Genomic DNA, 17,231 nt, shown 5'->3' on the forward strand with positions numbered 1-17,231 from the left:
TTTGTGTGGGTCTGTCAAGGCTGGTCACGCTGGGGGCTGATCTTTTGCAATCAGGCCTGGTCACAACTGTCCCCTCGCTGATCACCATCCCATGGCATCCCTCCTGCTGCTGTGTGACCCACTGCCAGGGCAGGTGAATGGCAGAGCTGTGGTTCAGAGCACAGCCCTGTGAGGAGAGGCTGAGGGAGCTGGGGTTGCTTAGCCTGGAGAAGAGGAGGCTCAGGGGAGACCTTCTTGCTCTCTACAGCTACCTGAAGGGAGGTTGTAGCCAGGTTGGGGCTGGTCTCTTATCCCAGGCAACCAGCACCAGAACAAGAGGACACAGTCTCAAGCTGTGCCAGGGGAGGTTTAGGCTGGATGGTAGGAAGAAGTTCTTCCCAGAAAGAGAGATTGGCCATTGGGATGTGCTGCCCAGGGAGGTGGTGGAGTCACCATCCCTGGAGGTGTTTAAGAAGAGCCTGGCTGGGGTGCTCGGTGCCATGGTTTAGTTGACCAGATGGTGCTGGGTGATAGGTTGGACTCAATGATCTCAAAGGTCTTTTCCAACCTGGTTAATTCTATCCTGCCCTATCCTGTCCCATTCCATCCCATCCCATCCCATCCCATCCCATCCCATCCCATCCCATCCCATCCCATCCCATCCCATTCCCTGCCTGTGCTGGGGCCACCAGCAGGAGAACGTTTGGCCACCTCTGGTTGGGCAGCAAAGGCCAGGAGCTCTGCTGGGGGTGGCAAGGTTGGGTACCTGACAGGGCTGCTGTTGGAGTGGTTTGCTCTCAGAGTCCAAGCCAAGTGCTTTCCACTCTCATCTGTTAAGAAACAATGGTGAGGCTCTTGAGAGTTTTCTCAAGGGATCACAGACTGGTTTGGGTGAGAAGGGACCATTAAAGGTCCTCTAGTCCCTGCAGTGAGCAGGGACACCTTAACTGGACCATCATGTTCCTGGATGCAGCATGGGGGATTGGGATTATCTGTCAGGAGGAGCTCTTAAATGGCAAAGCCATGGTGGCAAGTGGGCAAAGAGCTTGGTGCCTCACTGGTGGCACAGGCTGGCTGTAGAACAGCAGGACACTGGGGAATGTCTTCTCCTCCTCTTCAGCATTCACATACCTCAGCTGGCTTCTCATGGTCCAGCTGCTGTGGTGCCTGGTGGCAGGGCACTGAGCCTAGCACCAAGGTCCATGCTGGGGGCTGGCACCGCAGTCTGGGACCCAGCTGTGGCATGCTGGCTGCTGGACCCTGCCAGTCAGAGCCCTCCCCTAGGGCTGAGGGTGGGCTGGTCCAGCACGGGAGGGTGCAGCTCTGTCCTTGGGACAGCAGCATCTCTGCAGCCTCCCACTTGAGCTTCCCATGGGCAGCAGGTTTTACATCTTCTCCATCCTGCACAGTGCCTGCCCTGCCCTGCCCTGCCCTGTCAGCACCCCCTCACCACTGGCAAAGACAAGGGTGGCTATTCCCACCCTGCTGATGGGGCAAGGTCTTGGCAGAGCAGCTCCCTTCCTGAGCCTGGGGAGATGCCTACATAGGGCAGCCAGTGGGAAATCACTGCAAGCCCAGGCCTGGTGGGGGCTGCTCGCAGGCCAGGCACGGCTCAGACCCTGCTTTTGCAGATGCCCCACAGAAGCAAGGCCAGCCCTTGGGAATGGTAGCAGCAGCGATGGTGTCTCCTCCTGCCTTTGGGGACATTGCCTGGCAGGCTGCCAGCCCTTAGCTGCTATGAATGCTGTGCCTGGACGCTGTTGGGCAACAGCCACGACAGCAATAGCTCATCAATGGGACAGGAATAGCTCCTGGCTGCAGGCGACACAGGACCCCCTGCCTGGGTGAGGTCTGTTGTGAGGAGAGGCTGTTCCTGCCCTGCAGGACACCAGCCCAGTCCTGTGACTTACAGGGAAAGCAAGATGCTTGTGGTGGTGCTGGGTCTGGTTGGCAAGTGTCCTGCTGCCTGCCCCGGCCCTGGGCACTGCGGGCAGCAGGAGGAGCAGGGCTGTCATCGTGTGGGCAGCTCATGGTGAGCAGCCATGCTGTGGAGTCTTCCTCAGAGTCACCTTCTCAGAGGGAATTGAGTTTGAAATGGGCTGCCATGTGAGTCTGAAGGTGATAAATGGTGCATGTACTTACATTTAGGAACAAGGTCTGCACCGTGAGGGTGGTGGAACACTGCAGCAGGTTGCCCAGGAGGTAGTTGAAACCCTGTTGCTGGAGATAGTCAAGGTGAGGCTCAACAGGGCTCTGGGCAACCTGGCCTAGTTGGGGATGCCCCTGCTGATTGCAGAGGGGGTTGGACTGGATGGCCTTTGGAGGTGCCTTCCACCCCAGCCCATCCTATGATTCTATAGGTGTGTATACACATGTACAATGCTTCTGGGCTTCCTGTGGGTGCCTGTGGAGCAGAGACATCAGAGGCACTGGGAAGAGTCAAGCACAGCAGCACAGCCTGTGTCCTGGCACCCCTTGGCAGAAACACCCCCTTGGTGCACCCAGCCTCCAGGACTCTCTCCTTACCAAGGACAGGACCCTGGTACGCCGAAGAAGGATCCTGGCTTTCAAATTGCTTGGATGCTTTTGGCGTGACTGGATAGGAAGGAGCTACACAAGAATGCAGAAGCCTCTGTGGTTTGTCTCCCAGGCCCTGGGAAGGAGACAGCTTGCTTCCCTTTGTGCTAAGGTGGTGGGGTTTGCTTTCGGAGGAGCTGGGAGGAGGGCTCAGTGCTGCCAGAGCCAGCTGGTCTTGCCTGCTGGGCCGCTTCACCCTGCTTAAAGCCATGGTGCTGCCCCACTAGGACTTTCCTAGTGTTGGCAGGATGGAGCCATCTCCACCAGTCTTCTATGAGTACCCAGCAGATGTTGGTTTGCCACCTGGTGTGCTGCCCATGCTAGCTGGGATGGGCAGCTGCCCATGCTCCCCTTCCAGCAGAGCGGTGCTGGTGGGTCCCCGGCAGCTTCCACGCCCTGTGAGCTGGACTGGGGACCTGCAAGTAAGCACTGGTTCCAGCTGCCTTCATCTGCCACAGGGCAGAGCCAAGTCCTCAGTGAAGGTGTAAGCCCTTTACTTGTAAGTCCTCAGACTAAAATCCCTGGCCCTTGAGGCAGCAGTGAGTGAGCTGGGGGGGGGGGGTGGCTGACTCCTGGGCAGCAGAGTCTGGCTTTAGCTCCCAAGTGCAGCCTCCCAGGGGTATGACACTTGCTAGGTGAGGTGACCCTGGACAAGCATCCCATGGAGGTGAGACCCTTCCCAGTCCTGGCAGCTTAAAGGAGGAGAAGAGGCCAACACACAAAGCTCACACTGTGCCTTGGTGCCCCCAGCCCTGCTGTGCTGGCCCAGTAATGCAGGGGACACAGCAAAGAAGCTGTGGCTGGTGCCAAGCCTGGGAGCCAGGCCAAAGTGCTGCTGAGGAATGAGTGAGGGGGAGATGGAAGGAGGCAGCTGGAGCTGGTGCCAGGATTGATGCTGCCTGCATGCTGCTGCCAGGGCCATGCCAGTGCTGCTAGGGCCATGCCAATGCTGCTAGGGCCATGCCAGTGCTGCCAGGGGCCATACCAGTGCCACTGGGGCCATGGTGGATCCGTGGCAGATCAGGGAGGACTAGGTGTAGGTCAGGTCTGCAGGATGCTGTTGGTGCCCAATGCCATCTTCTCCAGGCAGGTGCAACTTCTCCAGCTCTGTTGCCTCATGGTCATCCATACTCCTGTCCTTGCCTTGTCAGCAGAGCTGTGACTGCTGTCTCCCCCTCAGAGAGCACTAGTGAGGCTGGCACTGCCCCTGCTGTAACAGGGATCTGGGGTCTAAGCAGCCCCTTCAGTTCCATGGTCATGGTGACCATGGCCAGGAGGCCCTGCCACACCCTACAGGATGCTTGCACTGGCACCAACCTGGGCCCTGCCAATCATGGTTGCTAGTGCCTTGCTGCCTTCTTTATTCCTCTCCATGATGGTCTTCCCCTCTGCTGGCATCTTGAGGCTGTCTTGGTGTCCCTTGCATGCCCAAAGCCAGGCTGAAGGGTTCTGGTGGCAGGCAGGGAAGAGCAGCAAAGGTGTTCCCAGGACGGGCAGGAGCAGCGTGCTGAGGTGCCAGTCCTGCCTGGGGGTGGCCCAGTACCATCTGCCCACCTGCCTTCACTGACATTTGGCAGCAGCCTCAGCTGCTGCATACCAACTGCTGGGGTGTCAGGCTACAAATAGAGCCTTGGCCTGGGGCAGAGCCACTGCACCCTGCCCCCCAGCACAGGCTCCCCACCTGCCACTGGCACGAGTGGGCACCGGCTGTGCGTGGGCAGGAGCAGTGCCCTGATGGGCAGAGGGCAGGGGTGGTGTGCTGGCTGCTCACTGGTTGCCCACCGAGGGTCCCGGGGGAGTGTGGCTCAGCCCCTGGAGAGGCTGGCTGAGGGCTGTGCCTGGGGCAAAGGTGGCAGCCCGCTGTGCCCATGGCAAAGCTGCGCCAGAGTCCCTCGAGGCTGTGGATCGCGGTGGGGACATCCAGGGACAACGGGGACGCCTCGGGGGGACAGCACAGGGGACTCTCAGCTGTGACTGCCGCTGGTGAGGCGGCGCAGGGGCTGGGTGGAAACCTAAACCGCCCGGGGTTTGGGTTTCCAATGCCCTACATGTGCCTTTGACAGCCCAGCTCCCGTTCCTCCGGCTCCGGGGCTGTTCCCTTCCCCTGGTTCCTTCCCGCAGCCGGGGAGCGGAGCCCGCTCGCTGCACTCCAGGCAGGAAGGAAAGCCTGGAGCTGTTTAAAACTCGCAATCTTCAGGGAATTTCAATCGCCGTCCAAGCCCGTTCCCAACCAACAGAGTAACGGTGCAGGGTTTGAATCGCTGACCCGCCTCCGCAGGCTGCTGCCTCCTCCCTCCCTCCTGCCCTCCCTGCCTGCGCCAGCTCCTGCCCGCACCGGGGCTCTGCCCAGCTCTGAGCCGCCGGCAGCGGCCATGGGGGTGCCGGGGTGGGCAGCCCCCGGGATCTAGGGGGGCCCTGTGCCTGCCCCCCTGCCCGGCCCACCATGCCATTGCTGGATTTTTTCTGGGCGTGCTTCAAGCGAGCCAAGGTAAGGAGCTAATGAGAACGTGTCCCTCTTTCACACCCCCCGAGCTCCAGGAGAAGCTGCTGCAGGGCTGGTGGGGGGCACGTCTCTGTGGGGCTGGGGGTTGTGCATGGTGCCTGATGTCTGCTCCCGAGGGATGTTGTGCCTGCTCCCCAGGGATGTTGTGCCTGCTCCCCGTGGGCACGGGAAAGGTTCATTTGGGTCGGGGCACGTGTGGGTGCTTTGGTCAGTTCACCGGTGGTGGTGCCATGTCCCAGAGCCCGTGGTGCTGAGGGCAGGCAGGGTGCTGTGCCTGGCCAAGGGTATGTGGATGCAGCATGGGTAGGTATAACAGAGCCAGGGGTGGGCTCCCTGTGCTGCCATCCCCCGGCGTGGTCTGCAGACACCGAGCCGGGTCCTGCCGCGCGTGGCTCAGGCTGTGGTGGGGGCACCCCCACAAGCTGGGGGCTCACTGGTGCAGCATCTTGCTTTGCCAGCCTAGGGGGAAGGGGGTGCTGCAAGCAGGATGACAAAGGAGCAGCGAGAGCAGAGGCCCCCAGCTTTAATTTCCTGCAGCAGTGGTGCTCCTGGCATCTGGCATTTTTCACTTGGCTTTAATTCCTCATCTGCCTTAATAACGTGCAGCTCCCTCCAGCTGCCCCTGCCTGCTGGGCTGGGCTTCTTGCCTCACAGCCCGTGTGGTGCAGGGGTAGTTGCTGGGGAGAGGTTTTGGTGGTGTGGTTAGGGTGGCTTTCAGGAGCTCCAGGCTGGGAGAAGCAGCCAAACCCCGCTCCAAGCGGTGCTGTGGATCTGCCGTGCGGAGCCGGACGTGGAATGCAGGCTGCTCCCCCGGGGGTTCAGGGCAAAGCTTAAAATAGTTGAGCCCAAAACTGACATTTGTGAAATTCATTACTAGTGTTAGTAGCTGTCTTGTCCCTGCTGTCTCCAGAGGGCTTAGCAAGTCCTCGTTAACCCTCCTTGTCCCTGCGAGCTGCGTCATCGCCGCTGTGCTCATGGTGACAGCGAGACAGGCACCAGGTCCTGCATCCCCTCTGGCAGACCTCTTAAAGGCCTTCAGCCTGGCCTGTGCTGGGCTCTGCTGCCCATGGCCTTCAGCAGCACTGAGAACAGCCAGCAGACCACTGGTGACCTGGAGCCCAAGGAAGGGGCCAGCGGCTGTGCTGGTGGGCAGGAGGTGGTGAGCTGCTGGGAGCTGCCCTGGCTGTCCCTGGGCACCCCCAGCTGCAGCTGCTCCTCTGGCTGCAGCCCCGGGCAGCACGTGGGGCTCCTGCCCACCCTGACACATTCCCAGCGTTCTCCTCATCTGAGGAGACACATCCCCATCTGAACCCTCCAGTTTCACTGATCCAGGCCATGTTTGTAGCCACTTCTTGCCTAGGCAGCACTTGTGTAGGATGCCTGGAGCGGTGCGGGGACCAGACACCAGCAAAAGCCATCCATGGGTCTGGCACTCAGTTTGTCCTCTGGTTCTGGGGTTCTTGCTCCCCATCAGCACTCTGGGCACTGAGCTGTCACGGCCAGGGACACCTCTGCAAGGGAAACTTAAGGCAGTTGGAGGTTCCAAAAGATGTTTGCTGTGGGATAGTTGAGCTTTATGCTCAAAACAGAAGGGCTCTGCCCTGGAAGGCTGCAAGACCTTTGACTCACCACCTGCCATGGAGAGAAAGAAAATCTGTCTCAGAAGGTGTGACTGGCCCTCAGAGTGGGGAAAGATGGGGACTCTGCCTGGATGGGAGCTTCTCCAGAGCTCAAAGCTGAGGACCAAAATGATGTTTCTGCATTTTGGGTTTCCTCCTTAGCTCAGCCCATGAGGCTCAGGCTGAATTTGGCATCAAAAACCCCTGAATGATGATAAAGGGCTCCCTGCTTGGTGTTAGAGCTGCCTCCTCCCCAGCTCCAGGACTGCTTGTGCTCTTTGCATAGTTCCCTGTGCTGGTGTTAAGCTTCCTGTTGCTCAGCTTGTAGCAGCACAAGGTTCTGGTGGACGTTTTGTTTCTCTTTTCTTCCACTGGCAGGCTGCCATTCCCCTATTTCCACAGCAGCCAGCCCCCCACCAGCCAGCAGGACCTGGCTGATCCCCACCTGGATCTTGCAAGTGCCAGACAAATCCCTGTGGAGCGTGAGGCTTTGGGAGAGGGGCACTTGAGGAGCAGCTCTGCCTGGCCAAGTGGCTGGGTGGGCTTTGGGGGAAGCCAAAGGGACAGAGGACATCACCCTCCTGATTTCCCTGGGTGAGGTCTGATGGCCTCACATGGGGCTGAGGCTTCTGCTTCAGCCTGGGTCCTTGTTTTCCTCCCTGTGCTGGTGTTGCTCAGTTACTCAGCATGAGCAGCAGAGGAATTTGTTGAAGAGGGAGAATGGTGCAGGGATTAAAGCTGTCAAGGTTAAATGAGGTGGAGCTATGGCTGGTGGAAGATTTCATGGGGAAAAACAAGGTGTTAGGGACGGGGCAGGATGGCAGGGGAGAGGAGGCGCCCCAGAGCTGCCTGAGCACACAAACCAACATCCTCTGCCTTTGCTGTGGCTTGGGAGAGCAGCCCCAGCTCAGCACCCACCAGCCCTTGCCCCACTGTGCGGGCACCTCCCAGGCGTGCTGGCTGCAGGGCCGGTGTGTGCAGAGCCCGTGATAACAGACTGATAACAGGGGTCCCACTGATCACCCCCTCTCCAAACACCTTTGACTCTGATGCTCTGCAGTTGCCCACACACTGCCAGAGGCAGCTGGGCAGGCTGTCCCCGGGGGAGGACAGAGCTGAGCAGGCAGCAGGACCAGCAGCTCCCTGCCCTTCTCTCCAGTGGGAATGGATTCCACACTGGCAGGCGAGCAGGAGGAGCCTGGCGACCTCCCTGCCGCAATCAAGGGCTCCCTGTGGGTCCCGGTGGTGACCCTGGCCCCACTGCTGGGCACCTCTCAGGAGAGGAGCCCGGCAGCAGGGCGATGGCTCGGCCCATCGCTGCGGGGTCATCCCCAGCCTGCCGGCCCGGCAGGAAGAGGGCTCCCTGGTGGCCCGTGGGAAAGGTCGGCTCAGCAGCCTGCTGCATTCCTGCAGCGATCCCAGCGGCACCTCTGGCCCGGCTCAGGGAGCCTGCAGCTGCCCTGCAGCGCCCAGAGAGTGGCCTGCGGAGGGTCCTGGGTTCCATGCTTGCCTCAGCTCTTGGACAGTGCTGGGACCCTCCTGCTCCTGTGCAAACTGCCCTTGTCTCTGGCATGGTGGCAGGGCTTTGCCCTCTGTAAACCCCATGCTGTGTGGCTTTGCCCAGCCCCAGCAAGGGGCAGCCTCAGTGCGTGTTGCTGGTGGCCCCTTCCCCACCCGGGGAGCTGTGCCCGTGGAGAGGCTCATGGAGAAGCTCATGGAGCAAGAGCCCAGCCTGCTTTCAGCCCTGCTGTGCTTTTCCCCTTTCTTCATTGTTGGCTTTCCGTGCATGCAGAGGCCATTGTGTGCTCTGCTTCCCGTGGCATGGAGATGTGGACATTTCCCCAGCTCTCCCTGCAGGTACTGAGGGACATGGCTGGGAGGACTCCAGCCTGGTGCAAGGGGCTACCCCAGCGAGGTTTCCCCCAGATCAAACCCCAGCCCCAGCTCCATCATGGGCTGGACCTGGGTGTGATGGCACAGAGTATGGTGCCTGAGGAGCTTGTGGATGTCGCCTTGGTGCAGAGAGACCATGGGCTGCACACTTGGAGGAAGGGACTGTGTCCTCCCAACCTCTGTTCTGATCCCTTGATGCAGGTCTGACAGCCCTCACCTGCCTCCCTGCCCACTCTCTGGAGTTTTGTGTCCTTTCCAAGTTTCCAGCAGAAAGGTCTCTTTCTCCATCCTTCCCTCCCCCTGGCTCCCTTGCCCACCCACAGAGGCAGAGCCCCTGGCCCTGCCTGCTGCTTCTCTGATGGCTTCCCTCAGGCAAGCAGCCGTGGCCGTGGGCACACCAGGCACACTGTGTTTGCTCAGTGCTCTGGGCCTTACTAATCACTGATGTCCTAAAGCCACTGGGGCTGATACCCTTGGCACAAGCCTTTGCTCAGGCTCTGCTTGTCCTCAGTGCTGGAGCACTGCTGGTCCCAGCTCCTCTCCTGGCAGGGAGGAGGCTTGGAGCTGGGACTGAGCTCAACCACCAGTGGTAGGAGTCCAGGAATGTGAAAACTGAAAAGATCATCTAGTTATTTATCTTCCTTTTGCCTTTCTTTCTTTTCACAGAGTTTCACATTGCTAGAGGATAAAAAAGATGCAGGTAAGCTGTGGCAATGCTTTTTGGGGCTGGAATGCTCTCTCTGGGGGGTGGGCAGGAGCTGTGGGAGACGAGGATCATCCCCTCTAGGTTCTTCCAGCAGCATGATTTCCCCCAGCACTGCTGTTTCTCAAAGGGGTAGCAAAGGCAGTGCAGGAGGGACCCCTGAGATGTCCTCAGCCCCTGGTTCACCCCATCCCTCCCCAGCCCTGTCTGCACACACAGCTTGGCTGCACATTCCAGCCATCACCAGTCAGCAGTGTGAGACCCCAGGTGCTGTGGAGGGGCACAAGTCTCCTCGTGCTGTGCCAGCAGCCCTTCAGCTGGCCCAGCAGCAGCTCTGCTCTTCTCCTCTGTCTCCTTTTCAGTTCCTCTCTCATTGTAATCAGCAATGTCATGCACTGCAGATAAGCTCATTAGGAGCTCCAGAGCTCACAACCTCCATGCTGCAGGAGGCTTGGGCTGCCCCTCAGCTTTGTGTGATTGAGATGTCTCACCAGCGACAGCCTGGCAGGAGGATGTTGTGGAGCAGCTCTGGGCTGGTCTGTGGTTGTTGTACACCTCTCCATGAGCTGCTTCTGTCCAAACCAGCCCTCTGCAAAGGACTGCCCTGCTGCAGGGGACTTGTGGGTGCCAGGGAAGCTGGAGGAGATCTGCAAAAGGAGGAGCTGGAGGAGGAGGAGGCGTGTGCCCATGGGGCTGGGGATGGAGAAAGGCTTTGTGGGCTCCTGGATGGGGCAGAGCCAGATGTTGGTTTTGAGAACACTGCAGCCAAACTTGTCTGGAACAGCACTGTCAGTCCTGGCTGCTGCCCTGCTGAGTGTGAAGAAATGCTCTGGATCTCAGAACCCCAGCATGGTGGGAATAGAAGGGACCTCTGGGGATTGCCTAGTCCAACCTCTCTGCTGCAGCAGGGTCACCCACAGCAGGTCACCCAGGATCACAATGCCCAGGTGGGTTTGGAATCTCTCCAGAGAAGGAGACTTCTCAACCTCTCTGGGCAGCCTGTCCCAGTGCCCCAGCACCCTCAGGCTTTCTTTGGCCTCCTGTCCCACCCCAGAGAATCAGCTCTGCTGCTGAGCACGGCCCAGCTCATGAGCAAGATGGGTAGAGGTCCTGCATTTTGCAATTCACAGGTTGCTCTAAAGGAAGCTCTCTACTCTGTGACATCTCTAAAGCTGGACTGGTCCCACAGTCAGCTGGCAGCTTTCAGCAGCTCTGGGAGTGTAGGGACCCTGGAGCATTGTCTGCTTGGTGTCAGCTCCTTTGCTTTTAGCACAGAGCTCAGAACAGGTCCCTCAGATGATGGCTCTCAGCAGCAGAGGTGGGGAGAAGCAGTGCTGCTGGCCACAGCCTCCACTCTGGCAAAGGGGAAGTGCCAGGAGCCAATGGCATGTACCTGTGGATCTCTGAGCAGCCCCTCTGACTGGAGGACAATGATCTGGCTTCTTGATTTTCATCCATGTAAGGGCTGGGTGAGCTCTGAGCCCAGCTGGCACAGGGGCCAGGGAGCACAGGGAAGCCCTGGGTGACAAAAGGTGCTTTGTGAATGGAGCTCCAGAGGCAATCCTGGGTGGTCTCTTCTGCCCTTTTAGGGGAGAGGTTAACAACATGAGTGTCAAGAGCTTGTCAAAAAGGGTTAGAGCCTTGTGCAAGAGGAGAGGGGCAGGGAAGACTCCTACAGATCACACCCATGGCTGGGATTTTGGGGGGGAGGCTGTTTACAGGGTTCCCCCCTTGGTTTAGAACAGCCTGTAAAATCCTGGGAGAGGCTCAGCCACACTCACAGCCATCCCAGCTCACATCTTCCTGGCCTCACATCTGTGTCCCAGCCTGGTGGGCTTCATGCTGCTGGAGGGATGCTTGGCTGCTTTGGCATCACACCTGCATGGGCTCTGAGAGCAGGAGGAGCAGGAGCCCTTGCCTAGGTGAACAGCTGCAGAGGTTTACACCAAAGGATTAGTCAGCTGCCATCCAATGCATCGATTACTCAAGCAGTCTGCAGCAGTGTGCTGTCAGTGGAGCAAGGCTGAAGATCTCTCCTGTGAATTACTCTGGCCTTGGAATTGGAGCAAGCCCAAGGCCAGTTCCAACTCCCCCCTGGGGTTTTTAAAGCTCTGAATAGAATTATAGGGTCATAATTTGTGTGGCAGAGACCTTTAAGAGCATCAAGTCCGACAGTTAAGCCAGCACTGCCAGGGCACCACTGCATCATGTCCCTCAGCACCACATCTGCACAGCTCTGAAACCCCCCTAGGGGTGGTGACTCCACCACTGCCCTTGCAAGCCTGTTCCAGGGATTTATAACCCTTCTGGGGAAGAAATTGTTCCTTGTGCTCAACCTGAACCTTCTCTGGTGCAACTTGAGGATGTTCCCTCTTGTCCTCATTTTTCTTGGTAGAGGAGAAAACCCCCACTGGGCTCCAGCCTCTTTTCAGGGAGCAGTAGAGACCCAGGACAGTCACTTCTTGTCCTCGTAGCTGACTGTCCTCAGAAGATGCTCTGACAGCAAAGGTCACTTAAGGAAACATGCACAGTGGTCTCAGGAGACACCATTCTGTCCCTGGTGATCTCTTTGGGCTCCAAGAGGACCTCAGCCCTCAAGGCAGTGGTGGAAGGCAGGGTTGAGTTTGTTCTGCCTTTATCCCAGTAACAGTTGGGAATGTGTCTCTCCTGGGTCTCCCATCACTTCCCAGATCCTGCCCCTGATCCTCCCCTGCAGCAGTGCTGTTCTCCTTGCACATCCATCAAACTCCCTGAGCTGCTTCCTGAGGGGAGCCAGACCTGTTCCTGGCTCCCAGACCCCATTCCTGCCTGGGAGGATCTGGAATGGGGCTGCCACAGCCCCTTCCCTCCACAACAGCTGTGTGAAGGCTCTGCTGCTTCCCACCATCATTAAAACAGCTCAGCCACGCTCAGCTCCTCAGCAGTGATGGTGGAAAAACACTTGGACTTCATCTGCCCTCCCAGAGGTCACATTTCATCGGGAGCAGAGGGGACTCAGTCTCCCCTGGACACCCCCATCAGGCCCCCCCAGGCCATGTGGGACCCACTGCCTGCTGGCTGGCCCCGAGCCATCTTGCTGGAGCAGCCCCAGCTGGGTTTCCATGGCTTTTCTAACTCTCTGCTTCCTCTTGGACCTTCATTTCCCATGCATTGTTCTGCACAAAGCAGAAAGGAAAAGGCTCCCACAGCAGCTGGGCACGCGAGAACTGCGTCCTGCCAGCAAATCCCTGCCCACAGCAGCAGCAGCAGCAGCAGGATGGGGAGCTTGCTCTGCAAATGTTGTCAAGCAGTGGCCTCCTCTGAGTGCAGTGGGGCAAGGGGAGGGCTGGTGGCTTCCTTCAGTGCAAGCAGGGCAGTGGTGAGAGCAGAGCGCTTCGGACGTGGGCTTCGGCGCCTGCACGTGGGGAAGTAACAGAGAGGAGCAGCACCAGGGACTCTCTGCTGAACTTTTGCCCCTGCACACAATAATAAGGGCTGCATTTAACCCAGCATCTGGATCCCTGAGAATAACCTGCTAAATTTAGCTGTTGTTGATATGTTGTCACAGCTGAGCTATTCTTCTTCTCCCCTTACACGAAAATCCCTTCTGCTGCCTCTCTTGGGTTGGAGCCCGAGCCCAAGCCCTTCGTTCCTTGCCCGGCCTGTGCCCACACACGTTCAGTGCCCTGCTTTATGGGGGGGAGAAGGTGAGGATTTGGGTCTGCTTTCCTGTCACTGAAGGGGTTGAAAGGGAGAGGGAGCCCAGGGGCTCCTAGGATGGGTGTCTGTGCTGAGATGGGTGTGCAGGGACCGTGCATGTTCCAGCTGCAGCGTCACAGAGTCAATGAGGTTGGAAAAGTCCTCAGAGATCATCAAGTCCAACCTGTCACCCAACACCTCATGACTACTAAACCATGGCACCAAGTGCCACCTCCAATCCTCTCTTGAACACCTCCAGGGATGGTGACTCCACCACCTCCCTGGGCAGCACATTCCAATGGCCAACAACTGTCTCTGTGAGGACGCAAGGGAGGGGACCAGAGGACATCTGTGGCTTGAAGGGGTGGGGTGGGATGCTGGTTGTGGCTGCAGGGACCTGTTTCTGCCCTCCTGGGCAATGGCTGGCTGTTGTTTGCTGTGTGCTGGAAAACATGGTCAAGGGTCTGGAGCTGAGCAAAGAGGCAGGAGGCAGGGAAGCAGAAGGGACTGTGATTAGCAGTGGTTGTGGGCTGACACGTGTGGCTCCTTGCCCCCCCCAGCCACCTGTGGGGCTGGTCTCAGGCTTGGCTGGTTAATCACACTGAAACACCAACCTGGGTCCCAGAATGACTCCAGGTCCCTCGTGGGAGCCTGGGTGGGTGGCAGCCCCCAAGCTCAAGCCCTGTGGGTGCCTGGCCCAGGAGCAGCAGCTGAGCCACGCTCTGAGCAGCCCTGCTGCCCTTCTGGTTATTTTCCATGAAGGATGAGGATTGTTTCTCAACTGCTCTCAGTTTTTCCTCCTGTTACAGCCTCCCTGGCATTCTCCTGTCACTGGGATCTGATCCCCTGCCTGGCTAGTGCAAAGCCCTGGGTGATTAGCTCTAAATCATCTAAATAGTGAAATAGCTTTAAAAGCAAAGCAAAAAAAACCCAAAGGTACTTCCCAAACAAGAACTGGTAGACTAAAAATCCCCCTGCCAGGGCAGCTCCTGAGCAAACAGCTCAGGTTTAGGTTTCTTTCCACCAGATGTTTGCTCAGGAGCTGGGGACAGCATCTCCTGGGGCTTGAGACACAATCTGCAGCATTTCCTTTGCAGCCTCCTTGGTCAAGCCCTGAGGTTCTTTCTGACCCCCTGAGCTCTCTGATACCTGTTTACCCACACTGATTTAATTTCCCCTAGAAACTGGGCTGGTGCTAAAGCCCCTGGGCAGAGCCAAGGCTGCAAGCTCTGCTGTTCCCTGCCCGTCTCCCATGGGATATTTATTGGCATTTTGGGTGCTTTCTGGGGCTGCTTCAACAAAGCACAGGTCTGGAGGCTGTGCTGGGCACTGCCTGTCCTGGCTGCTGCCTGCCCAGCTCCCAGCCCCATTCTGGGAGCTGCTTTGTGCTGCTGCTGCTTCTTGCAGCTCCATGGAGATGGATGGTGGCTCCCACACGACTCCACGGAGCCACGTGTGTGTAATTACATCCTTGGTCAATTAACCCAGGCAGTGGTTAATCACTGTGGCACTGCAAAGGACTCCTCCTCTCATGTGAGGAGGAAGTTCTTCCCCATGAGAGTGGTGAAGCCCTGGAATGGGTTGTCCAGGGAGGTGGTTGAGGTGTTTAAGCCCAGGCTGGATGAGGCTCTGGCCAGGCTGCTGTAGTGTGGGGTGTCCCTGCCCATGGCAGGGGGGTTGGAACTAGATGATCCTTGTGGTCCCTTCCAACCCTGACTGATACTGTGATACTATGGTAATATCTTTGGCTTACAGCAGTTTAAAATGCTTTGGGGCTGTTCTCCTGTCACCTCTTGCAGGACAAACACAGCTCTCCTTCCCCACTGCTTCCTCCTGCCAGGGTGGGCTGCTCAGCCCTCCTGAGGAATGAGCTGAAAAGGTGAAAGCAGAAGCAACCCTATAGAAGAACCCCAGACCCAGGGTGGCCACACTTCAGTTTTTCCAATAGATGATGGTGGGGGAAAAAGATTTGGCAGAGGACAGAGGCTCCTCCACCCCTGAAATGAGATTGTTCCTTGCCCTTTTGTTTTGTCTTCTGCCCATCAAGATTCTTTGACTTTGAACCCAGGGATGGCAGCAGGAGTCGATCCCCACCCCCCCCAGCTCATCCTCCATCCATTCCAGGCTTCCATTTCAGGCTCTGGGAGCTTTTGTGTTCCCTGCAGCTAACAAAATGCAGATTCTGAGCAGCAGGATCCTGTCACGACTTGGGGGATGTTCTTTGAAGGCCAGAAAGGAAGAGCTTGGGTTAGGGGGGGTGGGGGAATGGGGGTGGGGGGATGGGGGTGGGGTGTTTGCCTCGTGTGGGCTGGGGAAGGGCAGAGGAGGAGCTGGGAAAAGGCCACTCTGTGCCCAGGGATGCTGCCAGGTTTTGCCAGTGCTGACAAGGAGGGATTGAGGCAGGCTGGGAAGAAACTGCAGGAAAGAAAGTACATTTATATCCCTGTCCTCTGGGTGGTTTGCAGGGGACAAAAGGCTCAGGAGGGAAGTTTCAAGCGTGGTTACTTCCTTAAAATGAGAAAATACACTGAGAGTTCTGGCTGTGCAATGGCTTTGCTTTGGGAAGGGCTCTGGTTTTGCTTTGGGAAGAGCTCTGGTTTTGCTTTGGGAAGAGCTCTGGACATGTGAGCTGCCTTGAAATGCAAAGGGAGAAGATGTTCCTGGGTCTGAAACAGCCTCCCTGCGCTTTGGAGAGGGCAGCTTGGTGTAAGAGGAGATGGATGGGGCTGAGCACGGCCTTTGTGGGTGCCCTGTAGCGCTCCAGTGGCTTTGTCTTCAAAGCACAAGAGGTCAGGTGGGGAAAAAAGGTGTGAGGTGTTCACAGGCCAGTCTGGTCATGTTAATTCCCTCTCCTCTTAATGAAGAAGCTCTGAATCCTGCCTGAATCATCCCCAGTGCTTTGAACACCAACCCTCCCCAGGAGCAGAGGCAGGGAGAGCGTTCCCAGGTAGGACGATGCTGCGTGGGACCAGGCTGCTGAGGTGTGAGGTGGATGCAGATGGAATGTGAACAATCCTCACACTGACTTTGGCACCTGGTGCTGGGCAGCCTTTGGTTCCTGATCCGAGCTGGAGCTGCAGTGGTTCACATCTGCTGGGAGCCAAGGATTCCTCAAAGGCACAGCCTCAGACGGTCACAGGGAAGAAAGCAGCTCCAGTGGCACCACAATCCTCTGGCTCTTCTTCCTTGCTCTGAGCAGGAGGTATCAGCCTGGCTGTCTGCTGGGAGGCTCAGCCTGGTCTGGGGTGGTGGGGCTGAGGAAATCACAGACTCATAGATAGCAGTGAATGTAGAGAGTGACAGGGAGAATCAGATGGGGCTGCCAGTGGAAGGTGGGCTTCTTGAGAGTCAGTGCAGGAGGCAGAATACGGCCCCAAAACATGGGCTAGGGAGGTCCAGGGTTTGGCTTCCCTTTTGAAGTAAAACAGTGTTGATTTGGTAGTGGTTTGGCTCTGTGTCTTTGCTGCCTGCTGTGTCAGAGCAGGATGGTGAAGGTGGTGTGATGTGGGCAGGTTCTGTCTGTGGGTGTCCCTGCAGTGCTGAGGTTTAATTGGTTCATGATGGCTTGTGACAATCTGTGTAAGGCCAAGCTGTGAGCTTTGCTGCTTTACCCATGGCAGGTCCTCTGCTGGGCTGCCTGCCTGCTGTGGCAGAGCCCAGGTGCGGTCTGGGAGACCTGGTTCTCCACTATCCCCTTGGTGGTACTGTTGGCATGGGGGGAGGATCATCAGCAGCAACACCCTCGAGGTAACAGGAGGAGGTTCTAGCATGGCAGGCTGAAACAGAAGCAGCTGGGGTAACTGAGCTGGTTGCTGCTCCTCCTTGCTCCCCCTGTTTGCCTTCCAGGGCTGGAGGCCTTTTGCTCTGGTTCAGCAGTGGCCACATAATCCAGATTCCTCAGATAAATTCCTGCTGTTTCTCCCAGATCTGTGGCCACTGTATTAATTGCTGAGCACTCTGGGAACACAGGACCCTTGTTGCACCAAGTCAGCTCCCATGAATGATGCTGTTGTGCCTATGTCCCTGCCTTTCCCTTCTCCTCCCTCCTGCCCTCCTCCTGTGGAAGCTGGGGAATTTGGTGTTGGTGGGATCCTGCCCACTGTGCTCGTGCAGCTGCCGGCGCCGGCTCCAGCTGCCATTTCGTGGCTGCCAGTCACCTTCTTCCCCTGATTTTCCTCTTGTCAACAAGGATACTAAACCCACCCTCCTCCCTCCTGCTGCAGTCATGCTCGCTCCATGCTGGCACTGAGCCTGTGCCAAGGCTGGTGCTGCAGCATCC

General features: G+C 57.8%; 1 protein-coding gene across 1 annotated transcript in view; it reads left to right on the plus strand.

Moving 5' to 3' along the window:
• Positions 1 to 4,877: 4,877 nt before the first annotated feature.
• The window catches only part of STARD8 (StAR related lipid transfer domain containing 8), a 65,891-nt gene continuing 53,537 nt past the window's right edge, over positions 4,878 to 17,231 (plus strand). The window contains exons 1-2 of the mRNA XM_068157598.1: positions 4,878 to 5,044; positions 9,238 to 9,271. Coding sequence (XP_068013699.1) covers positions 5,000 to 5,044; positions 9,238 to 9,271 — 79 coding nt within the window. The 5' untranslated portion in view covers positions 4,878 to 4,999. The remainder of the gene's footprint in view (positions 5,045 to 9,237; positions 9,272 to 17,231) is intronic.

The sequence above is a fragment of the Melanerpes formicivorus genome, unplaced genomic scaffold (assembly GCF_026170545.1).
Source record: "Melanerpes formicivorus ecotype bairdi unplaced genomic scaffold, bMelFor1.0.p_v2 SCAF_37, whole genome shotgun sequence".
In the NCBI taxonomy this organism is placed as follows: Eukaryota; Metazoa; Chordata; class Aves; order Piciformes; family Picidae; genus Melanerpes; species Melanerpes formicivorus.